Source organism: Sciurus vulgaris, assembly GCF_902686455.1.
Source record: "Sciurus vulgaris genome assembly, chromosome: 15".
Lineage (NCBI taxonomy): Eukaryota > Metazoa > Chordata > Mammalia > Rodentia > Sciuridae > Sciurus > Sciurus vulgaris.
The window spans coordinates 35974398-35999671 of NC_136476.1; the positions used below are offsets into that span (position 1 = coordinate 35974398).

At 32.9% G+C, this 25274-nt stretch overlaps 1 protein-coding gene across 12 annotated transcripts in view; it reads left to right on the plus strand.

The window, feature by feature from the left end:
* CNTLN (centlein) overlaps window positions 1-25274 on the plus strand; it is a 376749-nt gene that overhangs the window by 239843 nt on the left and 111632 nt on the right. For 6 of the 12 annotated variants that reach the window (XM_079113162.1, XM_079113161.1, XM_079113155.1 and 3 more), the window contains 4 exons: window positions 4490-4590; window positions 7933-8001; window positions 15541-15632; window positions 21884-22407. In XM_079113162.1, coding sequence (XP_078969288.1) covers window positions 4490-4590; window positions 7933-8001; window positions 15541-15632; window positions 21884-22407 — 786 coding nt within the window. Of the gene's footprint in view, window positions 1-4489; window positions 4591-7932; window positions 8002-8171; window positions 8262-8350; window positions 10574-15540; window positions 15633-21883; window positions 22408-25274 lie in introns of those variants that run through there. The other 6 variants (XM_079113157.1, XM_079113159.1, XM_079113160.1 and 3 more) reach the window with 4 other exon arrangements.

The following is a 25274-nucleotide window of genomic DNA, read 5'->3' on the forward strand; positions in this document are numbered from 1 at the left end:
ATTTTTGAAAATGGTTTTCTTGCCATTAATTTGATTAATTACATTTTAAAATTTCTTGTCATCCTTTCCTCTGACTTATAAATTAAATTTGTTTTTCATTGTTAAATGATTTTTCTTTCATCACTGAAAGTCAGACTTGCACATACTAGGCAATCGCTCTACCAAAAGAATAAATGATTATTCTTGAAACTATCATGGATGTCGTATATTTGATGGTCTAAAACTCACAAGTACTTCTGTCTTCCTACAACAATATAAGAACCTTAAAATGCTTTACCTCTGATCCCTCCCTTCATTTTATATCATTTTGTTGTCTAAATTTTATTTCTACCTTATTTTAGTCTCCTTTTATTAGATAATTACTATGATTGCTTTACATAATAAACCTTTGTTTAGTGTTGTGTGCACATTTGCCAATGTCTTTCATCACCACTGCCGATTTTATTTCAAATTTTCCTTTTATCATTATTTTCCCCCCCAAAAAAACTCTTTGATAGATTTCCATCTGAAGTTATAAATAATCAAACATGGTATGTGGAAGATAATACTTGATTTTAGTTATTAGTTATTTTTCTTCTAAATTTGATTTATTTAAAGATGGTCTTCTTTCTTTGGTATCTTGAAGTTTCACTTTGATGTTTCTAAGTGTAAAAATAGTTTTAATTATTCTGCTTGTACTTTGGCTCTTAATCTGTTAATTCATATATTTCATCAATCCTCAAATCCTCAGATGTGTTATTTTGATTATTCCACTCAACTCCACCCTTCTCTTAGTTATTTTCTTAAAAAAAAAGTTCTATTAGATGCTCTGTGGACTTCTCAATTTCAACATTTTTATATGCCCCTATTATTTTCCTTCTGTCTATCCCCTTATATTTTCTTTCATTTTACCAATTTTTGTTAGTTTTTTCTATATGCTATTTAATCTATCCATTGTTTTTATTTTCAATTTTTATCCTATTTATTGTTTTATTAAGCATTTATGCATTTATTTGGTTCTTATTCTTTTCTTTTATTTCATATACCTCTATTCTTTGTTTGCATATACTTAACACCTTGTCCCTTTTAAAAATCTATTTGGAAAGTCATTTGAATTGAATTGTTCCATTATATTTATTGCTTTTTGTTCTTTATTCCATTTTGATATATTTAGACTCACTCATGCTGTTGAATTTATTACCATATTTCATGTTTTGCCTAGTTAGACTTCTTTGATAGACTTGTGGTGGTTTTTCTTCCATCCATTTGCTCTGTTCTGAAAGCCTCCCTTTAGCAGATGTGTGTTAGTCAGCTTTCTGTCACTCTTTTAAAAAACTAAAATAGTCAATTTATAAAGAAGAAAAGGTTTATTTTGGCTCGCAGTTTTAGCAGTTTCAGCCCATGATCAATTGTCCCCGTTGTTTCAGATAAGCAGCACTTTATTATGAAGAGGGACTGTGAGGCAAAACAGCTTACATTATGAATGGGAAGTAAAGAGAAAGGGAAATGGACAGGGTCCCACAGTCCACTTCAAGGGCACAGTGACTTCAGTGACTTCAAGATCACTTTCTAAGCCTCATCTGCTGAAGTCTCCACTCTGTCCTAGTAGCACCATCCTATGGACTTCGGGGGATATTAAAATCAGAGCTGTAGCAGGATGTTTATGTCTGCATGAACCCTCCAGTTTGCACTGCCTCTATACCAGTTTTGCTATTTTTTTGATTCCTTACATTTCTATAAATGTTATATGTCTCAAATTTGAACCTAATAATAGAATCTTAGGATTCTGATCTTGTGTGGTTTACTTGGTTCTGTCCTCAGATTGAGACAGGAGGGTTCTTTTCAATGGAACCCCAATTGGATAACTCAGATATTCAGATTTTTATTTAGCAAAGTGTTGTCTCCCAGTTTGCTGTAGTTGTACCAGTTATGACTCAGGGCCCCATATAGAGCCCTGGGTCTAGATTTCTATTCCCACTTAGATCTGGTAGTCTGAGGGCCTCTCTAGTGTACGATCTAGGTCAAATACTAACCATGATAGCTCAAATCCATTGAACTTATAAGGGGAATTTATTTGACATCTAGAGATTTACTGTGTTTGCAATCAGTGTTTATGTATTTAAACTGTTTAGTACTTTTTAACCTAGCATATTTGTTTGTTAGAAAGTGGTTAAGCGGCTCAATATATGATTTTCAAAAAATAGTCTGGGCACCAAAATAGACATGTAGACCAATGGTACAGAATAGAAGACACAGAGACAGACCCATATAAGTACAGTTATCTATACTAGACAAAGGTGCCAAAAGTTTACAATGGAGAAAGGACAGCCTGTTCAACAAATGATGCTGGCAAAACTAGAAATCCATATGCAGTAAAATGAAATTAAACCCCTATCTCTCACCCTGTACAAAACTCAACTCAAAATGGATCAAGGATCTAGGAATTAGACCTGAGACCCTACACCAAATAGAAGAAAAAGTAGGCCTGAGTCTCCATCACATTGACTTAGGACCAGACGTCCTTAATAAGACCCCCATAGCACAAAAAATAAAAGTAAGAATCAATAAATGGGATATATTCGAACTAAAAAGCTTTCTCTCAGTAAAGGAAATAATATTGTGAAAAGAGAGCCTACAGAGTGGGAGAAAATCTTTTCCACACACACCTCAGACAGAGCACTCATCTCCAAAGTTTATAAAGAACTTAAAAAACTTTACACCCAAAATACAAAGAATCCAATCAATAAATGGGCTAAGAAACTGGGCAAACACTTCATGGAAGAAGATATACAGGTGATCAACAAATGTATGAAAAAGTATTCATCATCCCTAGTAATTTGAGGAATGTGAATTAAAACCACTCTAAAATTTCATCTATCTCCAATTAGAATGGCTATTATCCAGAACACAAGCAATAATAAGTGTTGGCATGGATGTGGGGAAAAAGGTACACTCATACATTGCTGATGGAATTGCAAATTGGTGCAGCCACTCTGGAAAGCAGTATGGAGATTCTGCAGAAAACTTGGCATGGACTCACCATTTGACCCAGCTACCCTAGTCCTTGCTTTATATCCAAAGGACTTAAAATCAGCATACTACAGAGATACAGCCACATCAATGTTCATAGCAGCTCAATTCACAATAGTGAGATTGTGGAACCAACCTAGATGCCCTTCAATTGATGAATGGATAAAGAAACTGTTGGTATATATACACAATGGAATATTACTCAGCTATAGGAAGAATAAAATTATGGCATTTGCTGGTAAATGGATGAAGTTGGAAAATACCATGCTAAGTGAAATAAGCCAAGCCCTAAAAACCAAAGGCAGAATGTTTTCTCTGATAAGTGGATGACAATATATAACAAGGAGAGGTGGCAGAGGGGTGGGGGGGGTGGGAGAAGAATGAAGAATGAAGGAACTTTGGATGGTGTAGAGGAAAATTGGGTGGGAGGGGGTGGGGGACAGAAAGATATTAGAAGACACAGTATTACCCTAGGTATATGTATGATTATATGAATGATGTGAATCTACAATGTGTACAACCATAGAAATGAAAAGTTGTACCCCATTTGTGTACAATGAATCAAAATGCAGTGTGTAAAAATTTTAAAAAAAAATTTAATTAAAAAGAAAAAAGAAGTTGGGGGGAGGGTGTACACTTTGGCATCATTCCTGGTCACCATTTCTGCTGCCAGCAGAGGGAGGCAATACTTCTGGGCTGCCTGGCTGTTGTAGAGCTCAAGTGTTTTGTTTTAGTTTTTTCAGTACTGGGGACTGAACCCAAGGGCACTATACCAATAAGTGACATCCCCAGTCCTTTATATATTTTGTTTTGAGGTAGGGTCTCACTAAGTGGCCGAGGCTGGCCTTGGACTTGTGATCCTCAGCCTCTTAAATAACAGGAATTAAAGGCATGTGCTACCGCACCTGGCACAATCCTTACAATCCTTTTTTTCTTTTCTTTCTTTCTTTCTTTCTTTCTTTCTTTCTTTCTTTCTTTCTTTCTTTCTTTCTTTCTTTCTTTCTTTCTTTCTTTCTTTCTTTCTTGTTAAAGTTTTCTTTTTTTTTTGATTTTTATTAATTGTTGATGAGCCTTTATTTATTTATATGTGGTGCTGAGTATCGGACCTAGGGCCTCGCACATGCAAGACAAGTGTTCTACCACTAAGCCTCAACCCTAGCCCTATTTTCTTTTTGAGAATTAATTCATATATAACAAAATGCAGAAAAAAAATAGTGTGCACTTTAGGTATTTACCATGTTCATTATGATAAAATTAACAGAAACCATGTACTTAAAGCATTTTACTTTCTAGATTCTCATTCAAGTTCAGTTGTAATTTTGAGGATGTTAATATGATTAATATATTTTTTGCTTTTGTTTTACCATTTTCCATTTTATGTATTTTCAGACATATTTATTGCCTTTATTTGCTACAAATACGTGTTTGCATTCCTTAACATATATATTTATGTAATTATTCATTGCTTTAATTTTCATAGAATGACTCTTCAGGAAGAGTTGGATGAACTTAAAGTACACATATCTATTGATGAGGCAACAATACAAGAATTAAATAGATGTATGGCAGAAAAAAGAGAAGGTATAATTTTTTCTGTGAAAATATTTAGTATAGGCATTGTTAAATTTATGTACTTTATGTTTTAGTTTGTTTCTTCTAAAAATATACCTCCTTTCTTCCATTTTTACCACTTATGAATAACTCATTAACATTTTTACCTCATGAGAAAATCAAAGAGTGAATATTTTAAAATCCCACTTTGGTATGATTTATAATTTATGAAAATATTTTAAGAGATGTTTGATAAGGAGAAAAATTACTCATTTTTATTATTTATTGATGTGGTTTTCCTAGTTTTGTTTGTTTACAGTTCTGTAAAAAATATGGAGTTAATAGTTTTTTAATATTTTTACTTAACATTACATTTTTAAAAAGATCATTTAGATACCATCTATTTTATTGGAATCAAAATCTTAGATCTAGAAGGAAACTTAGGAAACTTCAAATGTGCAATCTCTCTGACCAGTAACCTAAAATTATTTCAGAATAGGAAATGTGTTATGACTCTGACTGTAAGATTATTCCTTTATCAAGATGAAGATATTAACTGGCTGTGGTGGCACAGGCCCACAATCTCAGTGACTGGGGAGGCTGAGTTCTAGGCCTACCTAAGCAAGTTAGTAGGACCCTCAGCAGTTTTGCAAGATCCTGTCTCAGTGTTAAAATATATATAAATAAGAACATGTTATAGCTCAGTGATAAAGTACCCCTTGGTTTAATTCCCACTACCAAAATAAATAAATAAAGATAACAATATTTATCATATAGTATCAGTACCTCATTAGAAAAAGTAAATAAGATTGATAGATAGGATTTAATCTTACTTAATTTTCTGCAGTCTAATTATTTCCACTGTACTTTTGGTTGTTGACAATTTATACTTAATAATTTCTTTCCCTATATTCCTCTTCTGACTTTTGTCTCAACTACTATTGCTTCACTTGCCCTTAATGAAACAAGTATCTGAACCCTTCTGTTTTATACCTTTAATTTTCATCACAGTTCAAGCTTACTTCATTTTTGTTTTCTGAAACATGTTTTTTTCCTGCTCTTGTCTGTATCTTCTTTGTCTCTTTCACTGGGCTTTTTTCCATTTTCCCTTTAAATACTGGTGTCTCTGAGACATTATTTTTGGTTTACTTTTTAAAAAATAATGATATTATTGTTTTTGAAAAAATATGCACATATAAATATTTAAGCAGTAAGAAAAGTTATAAAGAAGAAACTCCTAGTTCATAAACACATAAAAACAAAATTTTTAATATTATCAGCCATTTCTTAATGGTTATATAGAAATAGCTTACATAGATAAATTATTTAATTTATGCTACTTTTGAAAAAGGCTTAAATTTATTATACTTATTTAGAACCAATGAAATAGAAAAAAGCCAAGATAAAGCAAATGAGAGTTTTCATGGTGGCACAAGGCTATAATCCTAGATACTTGGAAGACTGAAGTGGGAGGATCACAAGTTGAAGGCCAGCCTGGCCAATTTAATGAGACTGTATCTTAAAATTTTAAAAAATATTTTAAAAGGCTGAAGACATAGCTTAATGATAGAACACTTGTCTAGCACATGTGTGGTGCTAGATTCAATTCCCAGTACCACACACCAAAAAAAAAAAAAAAAAAAAAAAAGAAGTAAATGAACTACTAAACTTTAGATAAATATTTAATTGATTCAAGAGATCACTTTTTAAACTCTTCCTATGTTTAAGAAGAAAGGTTACAAAAATATTGAAGATAAAATTACCATGTATTTTTTAAAGTATTTCAGTTTAGGAAGTATTGTGAACATGCTGAAGTCCAAGAACAGAGATTCTTAAGTTTATTACTGTGGATATTTTCTTGACAAGTGACCAAGTGACAGGGTCAGAATGTGTCCAGTGTGAGGGTACTTCTTTTATGGTCCTCATTTTATAGGGTTGCTTCATTTGATGGTCTGGTGTATTTGATTAACTCATAGGCCTGGTTTTTCCACTGTGACTTTGATATATTCATATATACATGTGCTTCTGATTAATTTGGTAAATTCACAGGTGGTCATCTTTATTAACACAATTTATCTATTTGTGCCTTATGGTTGTGCTAGGCAGATGGTGGTTGTTTACTTGTACAAACAAGGTTGTAGAATCATTCTACCTCAGCATTAAACTCTGAATGGACTCACTTATGACTAACTACTGCTTTATAAAACGGGGTGACTCAGATTTAGGCACAGCCTGAAAACTGCTGTTGTGTACATCATGGAGTAACTCAGAGCAGGGCACAACCTGCTTGCTACAAGGGACATTAAAAATTAAAATATTGCTATGCAAGATGGAAACACCAGTATTTTTACAAAAACATTTCGTTTTTGTTTCCCTCCATCTTGAGTTTTACTCATTAAATTATCTTTTTTAAAAGTTCTGCCAGGGTCTACAACTTTCTATAGCACAGCAAAAATTTCCTGTTTTAAAGTCTTCTTTTTATATATATATTGGACTCTAAATTTACTTATCACATTTTTTAAAACTATGACTCTTCAATGAATTATATATATGTATATTATATATATTTAATATGAATAGTAATTTAATTAATGTAATTATATATGTGTATATATATTTATATTTCTTGGTTAACCAGATATAATTGAAAATAGTCTCTCCTTCAAGAGGAAATCAAAACCACTATATTTCCTAGAGCCTATATGTTTGAGAATATATTTCAACTATCTTTATATTTAAGGGATAAATTTGGTGTAATTTTATTGGGTCATATCTTTTCCCTCCAGAACTTTTTAGATGTCATTTATTTTTCAAATAGAGCATTGTTATAGACATGTGTTAAGGCTGTACTGAGGTCATATAGTAATATTGTTACCTTTATATTTATTTACTTATTTTGGTATTGGGAACTGAACCCAGGTGCACTTTATCACTCAGTTATATTCCTACTCCTTTTATTTATTTATTTTTAAAATTTTGAAACAGTGTCTCACTAAATTGCTGAGGGTCTTTGCTAACTTGCAAGGTGACTTATTTTAGCCAAAGACATGTGGATGGAAATTATAATATGTCAGTACCTAAACCAAGCCTAAAAGCTGTGTACAAATTTATACACTTGCACCTTTGTGGTTAAGAATCAGAAATGTGGAAAAATGAAGTTGACTTTAACAGACCAGACTGAAACAGAACTGGACTGGATCCCCTACAACAGGAAGAGGTGATTCAGCCAACTCACATACCCATATGCAATACACAGATGTTTATTTTGTGAGTTTTCCCATTTGCTTGTTTCTTGCATTGTTTGATTGAAACACAAGCCCTCAGCTTTTCATTGATGAACACCCTAAGTGATGTTTATGAATACTCTTGCAGTTGTAACAAAGATGGAGGAGTTTAGCTTCTGGCTAACCTGGGAGTACACTTTTTCGGGCCTGACCACAGGTAATTACAAAGACTTTAACTGGCATGCCTTACAGGGGAAAGCTGCCCTCATGCAACCAGAGTTGGCACACAGCCACTGGTCTGCAGTATCTGAAGGGGGTTACTTGGGCACTGATCAAGTGCCCAAGACTCCCTGGCTAACATACTCTTATAAATATCTGTGTCCCTAGCCTATGTCCCTCCTCCATTTGGAAGCTGCTTTACTGAGGGCCCTTTGGCTGAGGGTTCCTCAGGTGCCTCTGCACAGACCTACTTAGGAGGTAGAGAACTAGCAATAAACTTGAAAACAGTTTTCCTCATTTTAAGACCCATTCTGACTGTATTTTTCCTCTCCTGACTTTCCTCTTAGGCTCAAGATACACAAAACTAGTGGAAACTTTTGTTTGGAGCTCATGTGATAGTAAGACAACTCCCATGTCAGTGCTGATGGGACAAAAATAGAATATGGAAAGTTGGCACTTGCCCCATTTCAGCCTCTTCCTTATACTGTCTCAGTAAATGATTAAAGGCAAATATAACTGATTTTGGCTTGTTGTCTTGACTTAGCTACTCAAACATTTAGCAACTCTACAGTATAGTTAAGCTCTTGACAGATATTGTAAGATTACATTAATGATTTATTACTCTATGAACTATAATTTTTAGTGGACATTTAGTATGGTGGGGACTTAAAGCATTCATATGGGAGGTCTAGAGGAGAAGAACTAATTTCAGAGGACATGTTTGAAGGACATATTTAACTTGTAGGACCACTATAAAAATAGCCAGGGGCAAATAGGTTACAAGAAATAAAATGCATCTACTACAAGGAGAGAAGTTACTATTCACCTAGGCTTCGGATTTAATCCAAGGAAAACATGTTCAATAAAAGTAGACCAGGGGGGCCAAATTTACCCTTCCACATAGGACAATTAAAAACTAAACAAAATATATGGAAAAATTGATTTTTGTACATTGGATGCCTATGTCATCCCAGAGAAAGGGCAAACAAATGAAGTATTATAATAACCCCATTTTAATGCCTAGAGAATTTATAAGCCACAGCAGAGAAATAGAGACCCTAATTAAAGTCTGGTAATGTTCCTAAATTAAGGAGAAAGATCCTGGGGTCCAGGAAGATCGAGAAAGCTGTGCCATGTTAGAGAATCTGCTCTGAGACAGTGCTTTGAAGATCTATAGAGGGTCCCCCTCAAGTCTTTAGCTAGGTACTAATTAGCCCATGGATGTAAGGAAACTACCCAAGTTTAAGGAAAAACATCATCCAAAAGGATTAGAGGAAACAGTCTCCAAATTCAGAGACCCAGTAGAGTTCATGCCCCTGCCAGCACTGAAAGAAAGAAAAAAAAAAAAAAAAAAAAAAAAAAAGACAATATACAATCAAATTAAGGAATGACAGAATTCTCATTAGAAACAATTGAAACCAGAAGACAGTAAAGTACATTTTAAGTACTAAAAGAAAAACAAACCTGCCCATGTTGAATTCTATACTTAGCAAAGTTAACTTTCAAAAATGAAGACAAAACAGATTTTTTTCCCCTCTAAGTGTCAAACCAAATCACATGGCCAGGCTTAACTTCAGTGGAGCTGGGATCTATATTTCAGATCCAGAGGAGAAGTTAGTAAAGCATTTGCTGAATAACACTATACCATACTAAGATTCAAGAGTATAAGCCAATGAGAGAAAATATACATGTTGCAAATAGATGGGGTACTAGATGGTCTGGTTTGATCCAGAATGGAGTAAATTATAAATTTTAACTTTCCCTAATAAGTACTACTTAAAAGGAAACACTGGAAATTTCATAGTAGATAGGCAGCAGAAAATCTGAGTTTAGAATTTCTAGCAAGTATCTCAGTTTTCCTTAATATTAAGGAAAGATTGTGGCTTCCTTAAATCTAGGCTGAAAAAAAAAATCAGACCTTGGGAAATGGTTACCATATTTTGACATAAAGATGACTCAAGGGAACATTTTCAAGTACATTCATGTTTTTTCAAATAAAGTTAAAACTTCGTTTGCACTAAGAATGTCAAAATATTATTTATTTCTTAGAATAATTAATATTAAGTAATTCTTTATGGCCATAATTTAATGCATCGTCATTAATCTAGTGGGGATATACCTTGGTGCCTAAATATTTAAAGAAAATAATTGTTATAAACCTATGCAATATGTTTTTACAAAGAAAGGGATGGTCAAACTCAGATTTTTTTTTACACTACTTATCCTTTCTATGATCAACATAAGAACATTTCTTCCAACCTACTCTTCCTGGATATAGACCTCTTGATGTTATATTATTACCTAATCTAGTGACTTCCTATTGATAATAGAATAAAGCCCAAATTCCTCAATCCCATTGATATCTAACCCTTCCCTACCTCATTGGTCTTATATTTCATATGTTTAGCTTTAATTTTTTATCCTGGAGTAAAAATCCACAAAATAAAACCTAGAATGTGTTTAATCATCTGATATTCCTGGGGAGTTGTGCTTGATATTCTGTCAGTTCTAACTAGAAAGATTTGGACTGCCAAGAAGCCTTTCTGTGCTCTTTATGTGTGTGTGTGTGTATGTGTGTGTGTGTGTGTGTGTGTGTGTGTGTGTGTATGTGTGTGTATGTGCCCTCAATGTATTCTGCATACATCATGCATATAAAATGTATACTTTTTATTTATATGTACATGTTTATATATTTTTATGTGATCTGTATATATAAGTTTTTTGGATTGCTAATATTACACTTGAGATCAAGTTTCCTTCTAGTTGTTACCTTAAGAAATATAAACTAGGTTCAACAGATTTGGACAGAAGGGAATGGGAGGAAGGGAAGGGGGATGGGAATGGAAAAGACAGTAGAATGAATCAGACATATCTTTCCTATGTTCGTTGAATACACAACCAGTGTAACTTTATATCATGTACAACCACAAAAATGGAAAGTTATACTCCATGTATGTATGATACATCAAAATACATTCTACTGTCATGTATAACTAAAAAGAACAAATAAAAAAAAGAAATATAAAATAACCAATGAAACAAACTATTAAAGTAGGAAATATAAGGTGAAGAAATAGTTTTAAAGAAATAAGAGTATCAATATCAGGAACATAGGGTACACTAAAATCAATTGAAACAAATGTTAATTAGTACAATTAATATATAACATGAAATCAGAAACAAATTAAAATTTTAAACTTCACAAAGCTAATTCATTTAAATGTAAAGATAAGAATTAAAATGTAGTCAAACACTTGAAAATAGAAAAAAATCAGTGTAAAATATTCAAATTATCATCAAAACATGGGCTTAAGGAATAGCATAAAATTAAAAGAAGGGTATTACATATGGCCTTCACAGTAAAGGAACTGAATATAGTATACTCTGTGTAACCCATCCATGTGAACTAATGAGATCAAAGATCCCTGATTAAAGACATTTTATTTTTAAGGCAAATAAACCTATGTACTGGGTGTAGTATACAATGAAGAAACTACAAAAATATAATAAACAACAAAAAAAACCACTACCTATTATCTCATCCTCCTACATTTCTTCATAGAAAAAGACACTTTGATTGTTCTGGCAGCATCCTCTTCAGAATAGTTGTTAATGATAACAGAAATGGCCTACTTTTCTCTTCCAACTTTAACTGATTAAATAAATTCTCTCCAAGACTTCTGCCAAGATAAAGTCAAATGGTATAGGTCAAATCTCAGGAAGATGTGCCACATATTAACAGTAGTAGTCACATGAAATGACTAAGATTCTCTCCTATCCACCAAAAGCAATTGATTTCTTGCTTTCTTCCATGAGAAATAAGACTTTTTTATTGACTTAGCTCACTTTTTGGAGGAAATGGGTTCAAATTTTGGTCAGTGAATCCGCCTTACCTTACCTAAGACAATATTTAACAAAACACAACAATTTTTTCATGCAAGTCTCACTGATTATTACATATTTATTCCTAATTCATTTATCTGAAATAGTACTGTGAGCTGATTTTCCTCAAACTTCTGACCCCAGTTATCCAGGATGTTTCCTCCTTCCTTCAATTCTGACACTACTTGCAGTCAGTACAGACCTCCAGGTTAAAGTTTTAAGTTTCAAAAGACTTCTCTTACTTCAGATGCCCATTGGCAAATCCCAGATTTCCATTTGTGTTTCTGACCAGCCAACTTTAAGTTGGGGGTTCCCATGATCACTTCTGCAGATATGATAATTTATTAGAGACTTTATTTACTATTAATCAGTTTATTATATGGTGTTTAACTCAGAAATAGCCAAATAGAAGGAATGTCTAGGGCCAGACATGGAGGGAAGGACACAATTATTTCATGCTTTTTTTTGATTTGCCACCCTCCTAAGACCTAGATATGTTTACCATTGAACACATTTGAAACTCATTGTTTAGGTCTTTTAATGGAGCTTTCATTACCTAAGCATGATTAATTAAATCATTGACCACTGGTGATTGAATCCAAACTCCAGCTCCTCTTCCCTCCACAGAAGTCTAGAAGTGGGGTTCAGAGTTCCAACTCTCTGATCACATGATGAGTTTGTCTTACAACTAGCTCCTCTCCTGAAGTTATGTAGGGACCCACCAAGAGTCATTTGATTAGCATGAACCTCTAGTATGGTTCAAAGGAGTGTCTCATGAATAACAAAATATGTTCCTCTGATTACTCAGGAAATTCCAAAGGTTTTAGAAGCTCTGTGTTAGGAACTGTAGGCAAAATCAAACTTACATAGTTTTATTGTATTATAAGTACCTTCTAAACTACAATTATTATTTTACTTTTCCTAAAAATGAAATAGCATTATTCTTTGGGAAACTTTCCATACACAAATTCTTATTCTTCTTTCATAATCTCACAATCGATATAATCACCAACAGACATTTAAGAAAGTATGTGTAGGAAGCATCATATCAAGATCAGGAAAATAATAATGATAATAATTTTTTAAAATAATGTGTTAATATAGTTAAAAGACTCTAAATGGAGAATAAGCAGTGAAAAGTTGCAGAGGAATTTAATTATTTAATAGAATGATGGGGTTCAGAAAATAATATCTGAAAGTTTGATGCTTTGTTATGCTTAGCACTTTGGATGCAGTGAAATTGGAAGGCCTTAGAAGCTGTCTTAGAATCAAGGTCTCTCTAACTTTCCTTGTTTCTTGCATCCCATATTGGAGTAAGGGAAATTTTTCAAAAGAAATGCAATTGCCTTGAACTCCCTTTCTAAAATCTCATTAACCACAAAAGACTAACTCATAGAAAAGACTAAAAGGTGTCCACTTATTTGTACCAAAGACATCATTTATTATTTTGATGACTGCCACGTGAAAGACTTTTTATTGGCATAATAAGACAATCTTTGGTGTTAGCGTAGTTCAGCCCCTCACTTTGTCCCAGACTATTGTGTGTTCTTCAGGCCCATTTACCTCTCCTAAAAAATGATTTACTTGGTCCTGAGAAATTTTTTTTAATGCCCTCTTCCATTTTCTTCTCCCCTAGGGAGAGAGTATTGAAGCTTCAGCCATTTACTCAATCTTTTAGTGTTTGTGTTTTGTTCCTGTACCCAGGTGCACATGAACAAAATGGTATACCTTTTATCCTGTGAATCTATTGTCAGTGTATGTCAACAGAATTAAAGACTCAAACCTGAAGAGGGAGTGAAAGAAGTTCCCTTGACTCCTACAGTAAGCCAAGAGTATTAAAAGAAGAATATAGAAAATTGAATAAGTTTAAACTGAAAACACAAACTAAAATATTAAAAAGGGTGAAATGGAGAGAGAAGAAACACTTAAGAAAGAGTATAAATCAGAATGAATTTCTATAGTAGTAAGGTTAAAATATCTACAACTAAACCATTGAAAATAAATCTGTAAAGTGAAGAACATGCTCACACCCACCATCTTAAAAAAAATAATAAATAAAAAAGGAGGGTATATTTCTAACTAGGTTCTCTTAGTTCATTTCCCAAATCCCAAGAACCTTGAAGATAAGAGAATGAAGAGACAGAGAGTTGATTCCTTGTTTCTTTCTATGCCTTGGTCCTAACTGCTTGAATTTTCTTTATAAAACCTTTGAAAAGAAAAAACAAACTTTTCAGCAGACAACCACAGATAAATATATTTAACCGGTCTATCAGTGAGCCTTACATACACCTGGGGCAAAAAAGCATCAGAGAAATTTATTTAATCAATCTTTAGAATTTGTTTTTATTAGAGTTATTTAGCTATTATTAGCACTCTATGCTCTTTGACTGTAGAACTCTTAGCTTATTTTTAAGAGTAAATATTTCACTCAGAACTGTAACAGATATTTAAATGACTAGAACAGATGAATTGTATTTGCATATTATTTATATATTTCTTAAAGAGTTTTGTAAATGAATTCAGTACCATGTTGTTAGGGGACTAGTAAAAGAAACTTGGGAATGGATAGATTGTTATCAAGGTAAAGGTACTTATTCCCCAGATAGCAAATTCTACCTATTCTAGCTTTTATTATCCTTAGGATAGTGTTCTATTTATTTCATGAGTACAGAAGTTTTAATTGGGTATGTCATGTTTCAAAGACAAAAGAAATGCCTAATTCACTCTAACAAACTTGTTAGTCACTGTTTATACCAAGAGGATTTCTGCTCTACAGAGAATAATATTGTTTTCTTTTTCCTTTGTTGATTAATCAAAGTTTTACACTGACCTACAGTAGTCAAGCATACTTTAAAGCAAAATCATCTCAGGCGAACACAGATATGTATCCTTTCAGTTTTATGTATTCTTTTGTACCCCTTATTTTGTTCTTTAAGAAATGTTATATTTTAAGAATAATTCATCAAGAAAATATTCAATTTGTCACTGTAATTTATCTGATAAGAAATGTTATTTATAGGTTTTAGTAAGTTTCACTTTTTAGTAATATTAACAGGAAATTTACCATTTTTTTCCTTTGAAGTTTAGTTAATTGCATATTTTTGCTTAGTTCAGAAGGTTTTGGTAGTCAGTTGCATAACTAACATGGGAATGACTTATAGAAGCAACTTAACATACATACCTCGGTTTCTGTTTTTTACGAAGTCATAGTTTTTCTGGAAACATGATTTTTATGGTTTACCCTGTCAAGTGCTTTGTTCAGCAATCACTCTGATCCTCCTGGCAGGGAACAAGATTCAGAGAACAAAACTAGTAGTGACTGTGTAGATAAAAAGGCAATGAATTCTGCTTTTAAAGCAAAGGGGAAATAGTCTACAAAAGAATGAAAATGGGAATAAAAGTATAGCATTGTTAACCTGCAGATCTATTGTACTTTTGAAAATCTTAACACTGCAGAAAAAAAAAAAGTGACACTACAAAGACATAATTGTGTGACTGAAAATCTTGAAAAAGATCACAATTTAGTTACTGGCCAAATACTTAACAAAAATAGATTATTCATAATTGAAAAACCACAGAACAGTTTTCCTTAAAATGATAGGACAGTGTTTCAGCCATGTATAAGCAACATAATATATTATTTATTCTCTTCCAGAACAATTCTTTAGATACCATGAAGATATTGGGGTCAAGAAGAGTACTCCAGAGAAGAATGGGAAAGAAATATCAGAGCAGACATTACAGAAGGTAGTCTAATCTTTAAGATATTGAACTGAGCAAGTTAAATCTGAATTTTAACATAAAGGATTATATTTTAAAATGAGGGCTCATGAACTTAAACCTTGTGTGAATTCTTAATTTAAATTCATAATTCAAAATCATTGGCTTGCCAAAATGGGGTAAAAAAAAATCAATGTTAGCGATATAAATGTGTAAATACTTACGCTTCCATTGACATAGACTAAAATATTTTCAAAGATAAAATGGAGAGTGTTGAGAACAATAGAAGTTAACAGAATTTAGATGGTATGTGCTTGTTAGTTATAACTGAGCACTTTAGTTTAAAATGGGTCACGATGAGACTGTGCTACTTTGCAACAAAGATACAGATTTACAATATTAGAACTAAAAAACTGAGCATCATTAGAGCTCTACCACAGTAAAATGGTAGTATGTTTACCATTTTATACTTGAAAATGTATGTAACTCATCTCATTTTATATAAAAATTTACACCATATGATTTAGTATAGCTTTCTGTTTGATAAGACTGCTGTCAACCCTGTAGTCACAATACAGTTTGCCTTTCATTAATAGTAAAATGCTATTTTAAAATCTTAACATTTAGCTTTATAATTTTATACTTAGTCATAGTTAGTGTATAAATACATTATTTTCAAATTCAGTGAAATGGGCTCAATTGTATTAACACTTTGGTGTATAATTATTAAAGAAAATGTCTTTAAATTGTTTAGTCTTGTAACTGACTCTCATTTAGCCACACTGGATTGATTTTATATTTTATAAATCTTTAATACTTAGATTAAATTGGAAATGCACAGGTATATAAATAAAAAATACTAGCATAGTCACTTATATTTGTTGTATCTGTGAATTGACTTGTAGGAAGTCTAGTGATTTATAGCAGATGATGTGGCTACCTATACTTTTAACACTTAGCATGTAGTCTGGTAACAATGGGTGTCATTTCATTATTTCTGAATGGCACACATCAGGTTAACATAGTAACAGAAAAAAAGAAAGCTCATGTTCATTTTTCTTAAAGTAAAAGGAATAATTAAAATAATCAGTATTGCTAACCTAAGATTTCATATAGTTTATACTAGTTTATTATCTTTGTTTCAGAACAATATTTTTGTTTTCCAGGTTTTATATAATTTTTGTTTCTATGAATATACAATGTTACTGCATATTGCTTTAGAGTAAAAACCCAATAGTAGCCTATTATTTCATTCTAACTACCATAATTGACTGGTGGATCCAGAATCTACTTTAAGACCTAGAAAATGAACAGCAATTATTTTCTTTGGAGTATGTGTCAAATTAACATTCTAATTTGCCACTTTTTTATATTAACCTAATGCGGTTGTATTGGTCATGATTTGATTCCTCCTGGTTGAATACCTTTATTTTAAAAGGATATATATATGAAACTTATTCAAAATTGATTTAAAAGATAGTAACAAGTTGAAAATAATATTTGTGTATATTAAAAATGAAGTAGATAAGTACATTACTTTTAAAATAAGGTATTAGCATTTCATATTGTTATTGACTGAACTATATGTCCTCTGGAAATTTACATGTCAAAGTTCTAATTTCCCATATCTCTGAATTCTAGAGTGTCTTTAATGAGGTAACTAAGTTATAATAAGTTTATTAGCTTAGGCCCTAATTCAGTATACTGGTATCCTTATAAGAAAAGGAAATTAGGACAAAAACAGAGGGAAAACCATGTGACACAGGGAAGATTGCCACTTACAGTGAAATGAGCAGGAACTCAGAAGAAACCAACCTTGCTGACACCTTGTTCTCTGTCTTCTAAACTTCAAAACTATGAAAAAATAAATTTCTGTTTAAGCTGCCCATACTATGGTACTTTGTTTTGGCAGACTTATGAAACTAATCTACACACTTTACAATGACAGGTATTTTATTTCAATTGTGAAAAGACTTAACTCTTTGATACATATTATTTTAAATGTTCAGTACTGAACTAAAGGAGAAGCTTGAGCTGATTGAAAACACACAATCCAAACACCTTTCACAATTCCTTAGATTTTCATTCTTAAAATCATTTTAACAGTTTTTGAGACATGCCTTGAACAATACTTTAATAATGCTATGGATTTTCTCTTCTCAGAGTCTTTAGAAGTAGTATCTTTGTTATCGGTCCTCCAAACTTAAAGGCATTAATTTTGAACGGTTCTTATGACTAAACTAGATTCACATTAGGTTGTTAACAGACTTTAAACCCACAGACAATTTCAGTTGGTACACATGAGGGCAGAAAGATGCAACACCAGTACAACAAAGGATAGGTTAAGGGAAAAGAATAAATTTATTTAATCAAAGTTTTAGAAGATGTGCCAGGATTCAGAAATGAAGACTTGAAGTCCCAGGAAAAACTATCCTTTTTTTTTTTTTTTTTTTTTGGCAGGGCTTGGGGGAGTACTGGAATTGAACACATGGCCTCTCATATGATAGGCAGGTGTTCTAACACTGAACTCCATCCCCAAAACTATTACTATGCTTTGGTTCTCTTAAGCATGGAAAGCTTGAAAAGTGTTTGGGGAAAAGTATATGATCCAATAATAGACTAAGCTGGAGAACCCAGAAAAACCTAGTTGCTCAGATTCTTTATGAACTGTTTGTGTAATATTCTTTCTCCCCAAGCATGGGGCAGGAATAAGCGTCTTCAAAGGTGAAAAGAGAAGGCAGAGAGTGGCCTTTCTATCTATTATAACTTTTTTAGGAAGAGAGGAGTTGCAGTTTCAATGAAATTTTGGTTACCATGACTCTTATTAGGGGAGAAGGAGGTAGGGTAACATGAGGGTAGGAGGTCAGAGAGACCTTGCTTCTGAGGCCCTCCAAATGCCCTTTAGTTCAAAGTGCTCAGATACTAATCAAAAGGAAAATGATAACCCTCCAATTTCTAGAATTGAAATCACAAATTTAAGGTGTTTACTTGTTATATTTGTTTTATTTTAATTGAAACCATAAAGTTGATTTAATGGCTAATCAACATACTTAGCATAAGTAATTGCATTTTAGCTCAATAAATCTTAATAGGTAGCTGTTAAGATTAATAATAGAAACAATAATGATTTGTTATTATCATGTTTACCACTCATAAAAAGCCTACATAGTAGACATTACTAGTCCCATCTTACAGATGAGGAAACTAAAGGTAAAATGGGTTAATTATCTTACCAGCCAAATCATCCAGAACTGGAAAATAAGATACATACCTGACTCAAAATTCTATTCCTTCTAACTCACACTGCTTCTTATTTATACTTTTATATTACTAATGCCGAAGTCAATTTTTAAAAGTGCAATTGCTTATTTGTACAAAATAGGTGTTTTTTTTAAAAAATAGAATTCATTCTATTTACCCTACCAGGGAATCATGCTAAATATTTTCAAATGTTTTTATGGAAAGTATATTACTTGGGGTAGTGTTTAAAGTCCTACTGAAGAAAGTTGGAGAGAGTATAGAGAATATTCCTTGTTTGCTTGTAGTCTATTTTATTAAAGGGACATAAAAGTTGAAGATAGAGGGCTGGGGTTATGGCTCAGTGGTAGAGTGTTTGCCTAGCATGTGTAAGGCACTGGGTTCGATTCTTACCACCACATATAAATAAAGAAAAAAATAAATAAAGGTCCATCAACAACTTAAAAAAAATATTTTAAAAGTTAAAGATAGAGTGATTTGGAAGAAGTTACAAGGATTCAGCCAGAGTTCATATTTTCTTGAACACTGCTTTTTTTTTTTTTTTTTTCCTTGTCACATTAACCAGCTCTCCAGTAAAGTAGTTGCATTGAGAAGGAAAAATAAAATCTCTCTCATAGAAATACATAGAGGTTCTCAATAGTCTGGGTATAACCTCTACCCTTGGTCAAGAGAAAGTCTAATAAGGGTCATATCATATGTGGAATGAAGGGATTAAAACTATATTAGATTCCTCATATCATGTTGGTAAATATCCCATGTCCCAGGATAGGATAGCCAGTCAGTAAATGACTGTTCAGATTAATTGAAGCTGGTTGAACACAATAAGAATAGGGGTAGAGAAGGACAGATAAATAAAACATGACCTGAAATTTGTGTTTACAAAACAATTTTACATATTTACCATCATAAAGTTCAGTAAACTGGAAAATGTTAAGAATATTCTAAGTTTTATCTTATATATATGTATTTTTTGGAGGGCAGGGATTGAACCCAGGTATGCTCTACCACAGGGCTACATCCCCAGCCATTTTTAAAATGTTTTAATTTTTATTTTGAGACAGGTTCTCGCTAAATTGCCAGGGATGACCTTGAACTTTCCAATCCTTCTGCTTCAGCCTCCCAAGTAACTGGGATTACAGTCATGTGCCAACATACCTGGCTATCTTGTATATTTCTGGAATATTGTTATTTCAAATCATTTGTTGTTGTCTTAGTCCCTTTAAGCTGCTATAACTAAATACCAATAAATTGAGTAGTTTACATACAATGGAAACTTATTTTGCGTAGTTCTGGAGGTTTAGAAGTCCAAGATCAAGGTGTCCACAAATTCAGTGTATGCTTTCTGTTGGTGCTTTCTAGCTGTTTGCTTATATGATAGAAGGAGCGAGTTAACCCTCTGGGTTCTTGCATAAGGACACTAATCCCACTCATGAGGGCCCTGCCCTTATTCCCAATTAGGTTTTAACATAATTCTGGAGGGATTAAGTATTCAAAGTATCAGAGTGGTCAAAACATCAAAAATGTTTCTCCGAGACAACCACAAACACAACCCTGCACACATACACACACACACACACACAGGAGAGGGAAAGAGAGGGGGGTTTGGCAGGGAGGGGTGTGGAGAGAGGAAGTGTCTCCACAGAATTTTTTTGAAATAAATGAGTCTGTATAGTTTTTCAATCATTTAGATTTCTTGCTTGATTCCAGTTTTTTCCTGATTTAATTGTTCGTTTTCCATATATATTTAAGTAACTCTTCTTACATGGCTGATAGGATAGTAGAAGAGGCAGTCCTGAATGTGAGTTCCAGTTCAAAGTAGGAAATGTTTATCTCTATATATAATTTAAGTTTTCGGAATCTCCCTCTGCTGTTTCCTATTCTGGAAAGATAATTATTGGCTCTATTTACTTTATGTTTTTGAGATGATCAGGAGAGATCATGTTTATGAAACTATTTTATAAATAGTAAAATGTACTTTATATATATATTTCCCTACATAATCATGATTGCATTTACATATATTTACAAGTATTCCATGCATCCTGCACCTAAGACAGTTTAGTAGTAAATGATTTTTAAGTAACACCAGCACAATTTTTAAGGAAGCTTCACATAGGGGTCACACCGCATATTTTTGCAATTTGACATAAAATCTGCAGTGATTTTGCAGTGCAATATGGTAGTAGGGCTTGTTATTTATTTTTCAATATCTAAATCTAAGTCAACTTCTCCATGAAATTTTTATACTGTTGAATCAGAATTAATTATTCTTTCCTTGATTCTCAGTCTTATGGCATTTAGATCATATCCTTTATTAGGTTTAGGTATGCAAATTATAGTTTTGAAATTCCTTAAGGTCAGGAACTGTGTGCTACCATTGCTATGTCTTAAAACATGAACTGTATTTATTGAAATAAATGGAAAAATTAATTTACATGCAGCCTTGAAATCACTGTAATTTTAACTTGTTAGACTTTTTTTGGCGATTTTTTTTTTTGTGTCATGTAAACTAAGGGCCACATGACTACTATACTTATATTTTTGTGATTTAGAAAAAAAGCAGCTGCAGTAAGGCTGCTGTGTATTTAGTCATCACTTTTTCATGATTGTTGAATAGTAATGTTAAATGTTATTTATTAATATGGTTTCTTCACATACCTGTTTTTATACTCCTTGCATAGATTGTTTTACTCTGAAAATATTTTTTAATAATGAGTGGAATATATAGTCAAAGCATTTATCGTCTTAGAAAACTGCAGTTTATTAGCATACTTAGTTCTGTGTCACTTTGCATAGAATTTTAACTTCTTTTACCATCTGTCCTTTATTCAACAGATGTATTATTGCATTTTTGAATGTATTCATCTATACCACCTTAGAATTATATAGAAACTAAGTACCTTAGATTTATTTTGTCCTTGTGCTAAATGTAATTTTTCTTTCATTAGTTAGAAATGAGAATGAAAATATAGTGATTATGGTTTTGGATTTAAAAAGGTAAATTAAGCTCTTTTGTTTAGGTCATTGAGTTGGAGAATCGGCTCAAATCTTTTGAGAAAAGGTCAAGAAAATTAAAAGAAGAGAATAAAAAATTAATGAAAGAAAATTATTTCCTGAATTCCCACTTAAAACAGCATCAAGAAGATGCAGAGACCAGAGAAAAAGAACTGGAACAGCTACGAAAGAAAAGTGAAGATATTGAGAAAGACAAAACTGAACTTCAAGGAAAAATCAGTGAACTAGAGAGAGAAGTTGCTTCCCTAAGGAAACAAGTGGCAGAAGCTAATGCATTGAGAAAAGAAAATGAAGAGCTGATGAAATTACACCATTCAGCAGACAAAGCTAGATCAGAGATGGCCACCACAGAAGGGAGATCTGGACAGTATGATTTTAAGACAACCACTACCAAGGTTAAATTTAAAGCTGCCAAGAAAAAGTGCTCTGTGGGTCGTCACCACACTGTTCTCAATCACTCCATCAAGGTTATGAGCAATGTGTTTGAGAACCTCAGCAAGGACGGCTGGGAGGATGTGAGTGAAAGCAGGTAAGGCTCTCATTAACTTAGCTCTGTGGTGGGGACACCGTGCATATGTAAAGCACTGGCAAATGGAGATTGAATTTCAACTACTGTCGATTTGGTATTCAGAAAAAATACTGTCAGATCCTTTGAAATATCTTGGGAGGTCTTGTTCTGAGCTTATTGACTGAAATTTGCATGCAAAATTAGCCACAACTGCATGAGTATTTGAATAGGTGCCAGGAAACCCAAAAGAAGGCAATGCTTGATTTCTTCCAGTGATGCTATTTTCATGCAGTCATGAGGCTTGAAATTGACAGTTTGGCAGGTTGATTTAATTTGCTGGCCCTTTGCATATTCACCACTGACAGCTAAGGATTCCCAGGCAAGCCTACTAAGTCAGTTTAGTTATCTTGTGACATGCCAACCTGGGAGGAGAAACATTTTCCCCCCTTAATTTAGTTAGATAAATTTTGAATGACCCATTTCAGCTTGTTACCAGATGTCTACAAGCTGTTTAACATCCTTTAAATTAAGAACCATCTTCACTAATTATTTTATGTATGTATTATGCAAAGTCATTGTACTAACTTTAATTGAATGGTGGTTAAAAATTACTTCTTAAAAGTTATACAAATTCCTACTCTTTACGTTTTTAACTTAATAAATAGCAATAGGAAAATAATGAAAATCTTTAATGTTTCTTTCTCTTATCCTGGCTGTACATTCATATACACACTTGAAGTACAAAGGCAAATCAATGATAGAACACCTCTTTTTTATACCTAGGCAATAAGGAAGTTCAGTTGCCAGAATTGCTAACAAATTCTCTGATTTGCTACAGTTTTAAAATGCCATTTCATAATGGCTTTTTTTTTCATAGTTTTTTTGTTTTGTTTTTAAATCTACAGCAGTGGTTCTGTTTTAGATTTGAGAAGACTTTGGATAGTTTTCTTAATTATAGACAGAACTGAAAAAGTTTTTAAACCATAGTTCCCAAACTGGTGTAGAGGCAAGAAGGTATGATATTGTATCTCATCCATCATAAGGGTTAGGTTTGAAATTCTTATAACAAAAGATACATTAAAAAAGTGAAAAACTTAACAGGTTTATTTAGTCAGTTTTATGTGATAAGATAGGCTTCAGACTGAAGACCCAAAGACTCAGGTAAAACTCCATTTTTATGCTTAGATTAAATGAAGAGTGAACAGTTATATAGAAATGTGATTAATAAACCAAAGGGCAGGTAGTAGGCAAGATCTGTCTGTCCAGAGTCTTCCTGGCCTCTTTTCTTTGCATTCTTTCCTCCTTGGTGTAAGGTAGGACCCCTTCTGGAAAGAGGGTCTTATGATCTATTACACACAAGATAAGTGAGGGAATTTCTTTGCAGTTAGCTCTTTTGTAGAAAGGTGGAGGAGGTTAAAGTAATATACTTAAGCTTTATGGCTTGCTTTGGGGAAAAGGGATTCTAGTTTCTGTCACCTGCGTCAGGGAAGAATACTTCTGGCCTATGACCCCTTTGGAGATTGAAGGGTCAAAGATGGGAGGGTAGGAAAAGGTCAGAGAGACTTTAGTTCCCAGACTGCATCTGAGCCTACTGTGTCCTTTAGTACTCAGCATGCCAAAATGCCATACTTTGGGATATTATTTTCTGAGTCCCAACATTGTTTGCATATTATAATCACCTAGAGGTCTCATAAAATTTTAAAGCTCAGTCTACACTCCAGACTAATTATGATTTGGGATATGGGCCTCTGCATATTTTGAAATGTCCCATCTGATTCCAATGTGAAGATAAGTTTGGGAACCACTGTTTTAAATGCTCATGAAGTCAAGCTCTTTGTCTTTAGGCAGGTTGAAACACTTAAAAAAAAAAAAGGGTGAAGGTAAGGAAAAAGGATCAAATCTATATTCCCATTTTATTATTACCTCTTTCTAAATTCTTCCATGTTCTCAAAAGCCTTTGGAGATAAAATCCTACCTAACTTAAAACCCACAAAGCATTTATCTGTATCTTCAAGGAAATTCTACTTTTAGCTGCAAGTATTTCAACCATGTAGTTCTACTACACCATTTCATAATGTAATGATGCAATTTACTTACATGTGAGCATGTATGTTAACAAATATATGAAAAATATACTCTGCTCTAACTCCATCATATTAGTACATGTACACAAAATCATATTTTTCAGAGATGCAGCACACTATATTTCTTAAAATATTGAAACTTTCTTTAAGTTATTTGGCAGTGAAACTCAATTTTACATGGTGAGGATTAAGTGTTACATTTCCCGCCTGACAGAACACTCTCAGGAATCATTCAGCTGCAAAGAATTCTCAAACAATTAGAAATCCTACAGTGGAACTCCAGGGACTTCAGAAGATTTTATTTCTTTTAATTTTTTATAGACTATAAGAAAGTTGTTTGGTTACTGAGAAAAATGGAAGTTAATCATCGGTGTTATACATACACATTTTATATATATATATATACACACACATGTATATATGTATACATATATATGTATATACACACATGTAGTAAACATGGGCATGACTGGAATATAATATGTATTTATATATCTGTATTTATAAAATACATTTCATAATTTTCTGTTGTTCTTCAACAAAGAACAACGAAGCAGATAACAGAAAAGTTCTCAGTCCTCCCCTGTGTTTTAAGTATCACATAAATTTGTGTGGGTATTCTAGCTCCCCTCTCTACCAGCATGGACAAAAATTAATTACTGGAGAGACTTTCGACCCTAATCACCCTGGGAATGGCTCCAGAAAATCTGCATACCAAAGTTTACCAATCGGCATTTATTGAACATTAGTTTCTCACATACTTACCTACCCAGGTTTGCTGCCTCTTGGGACACTGTTCTTTTC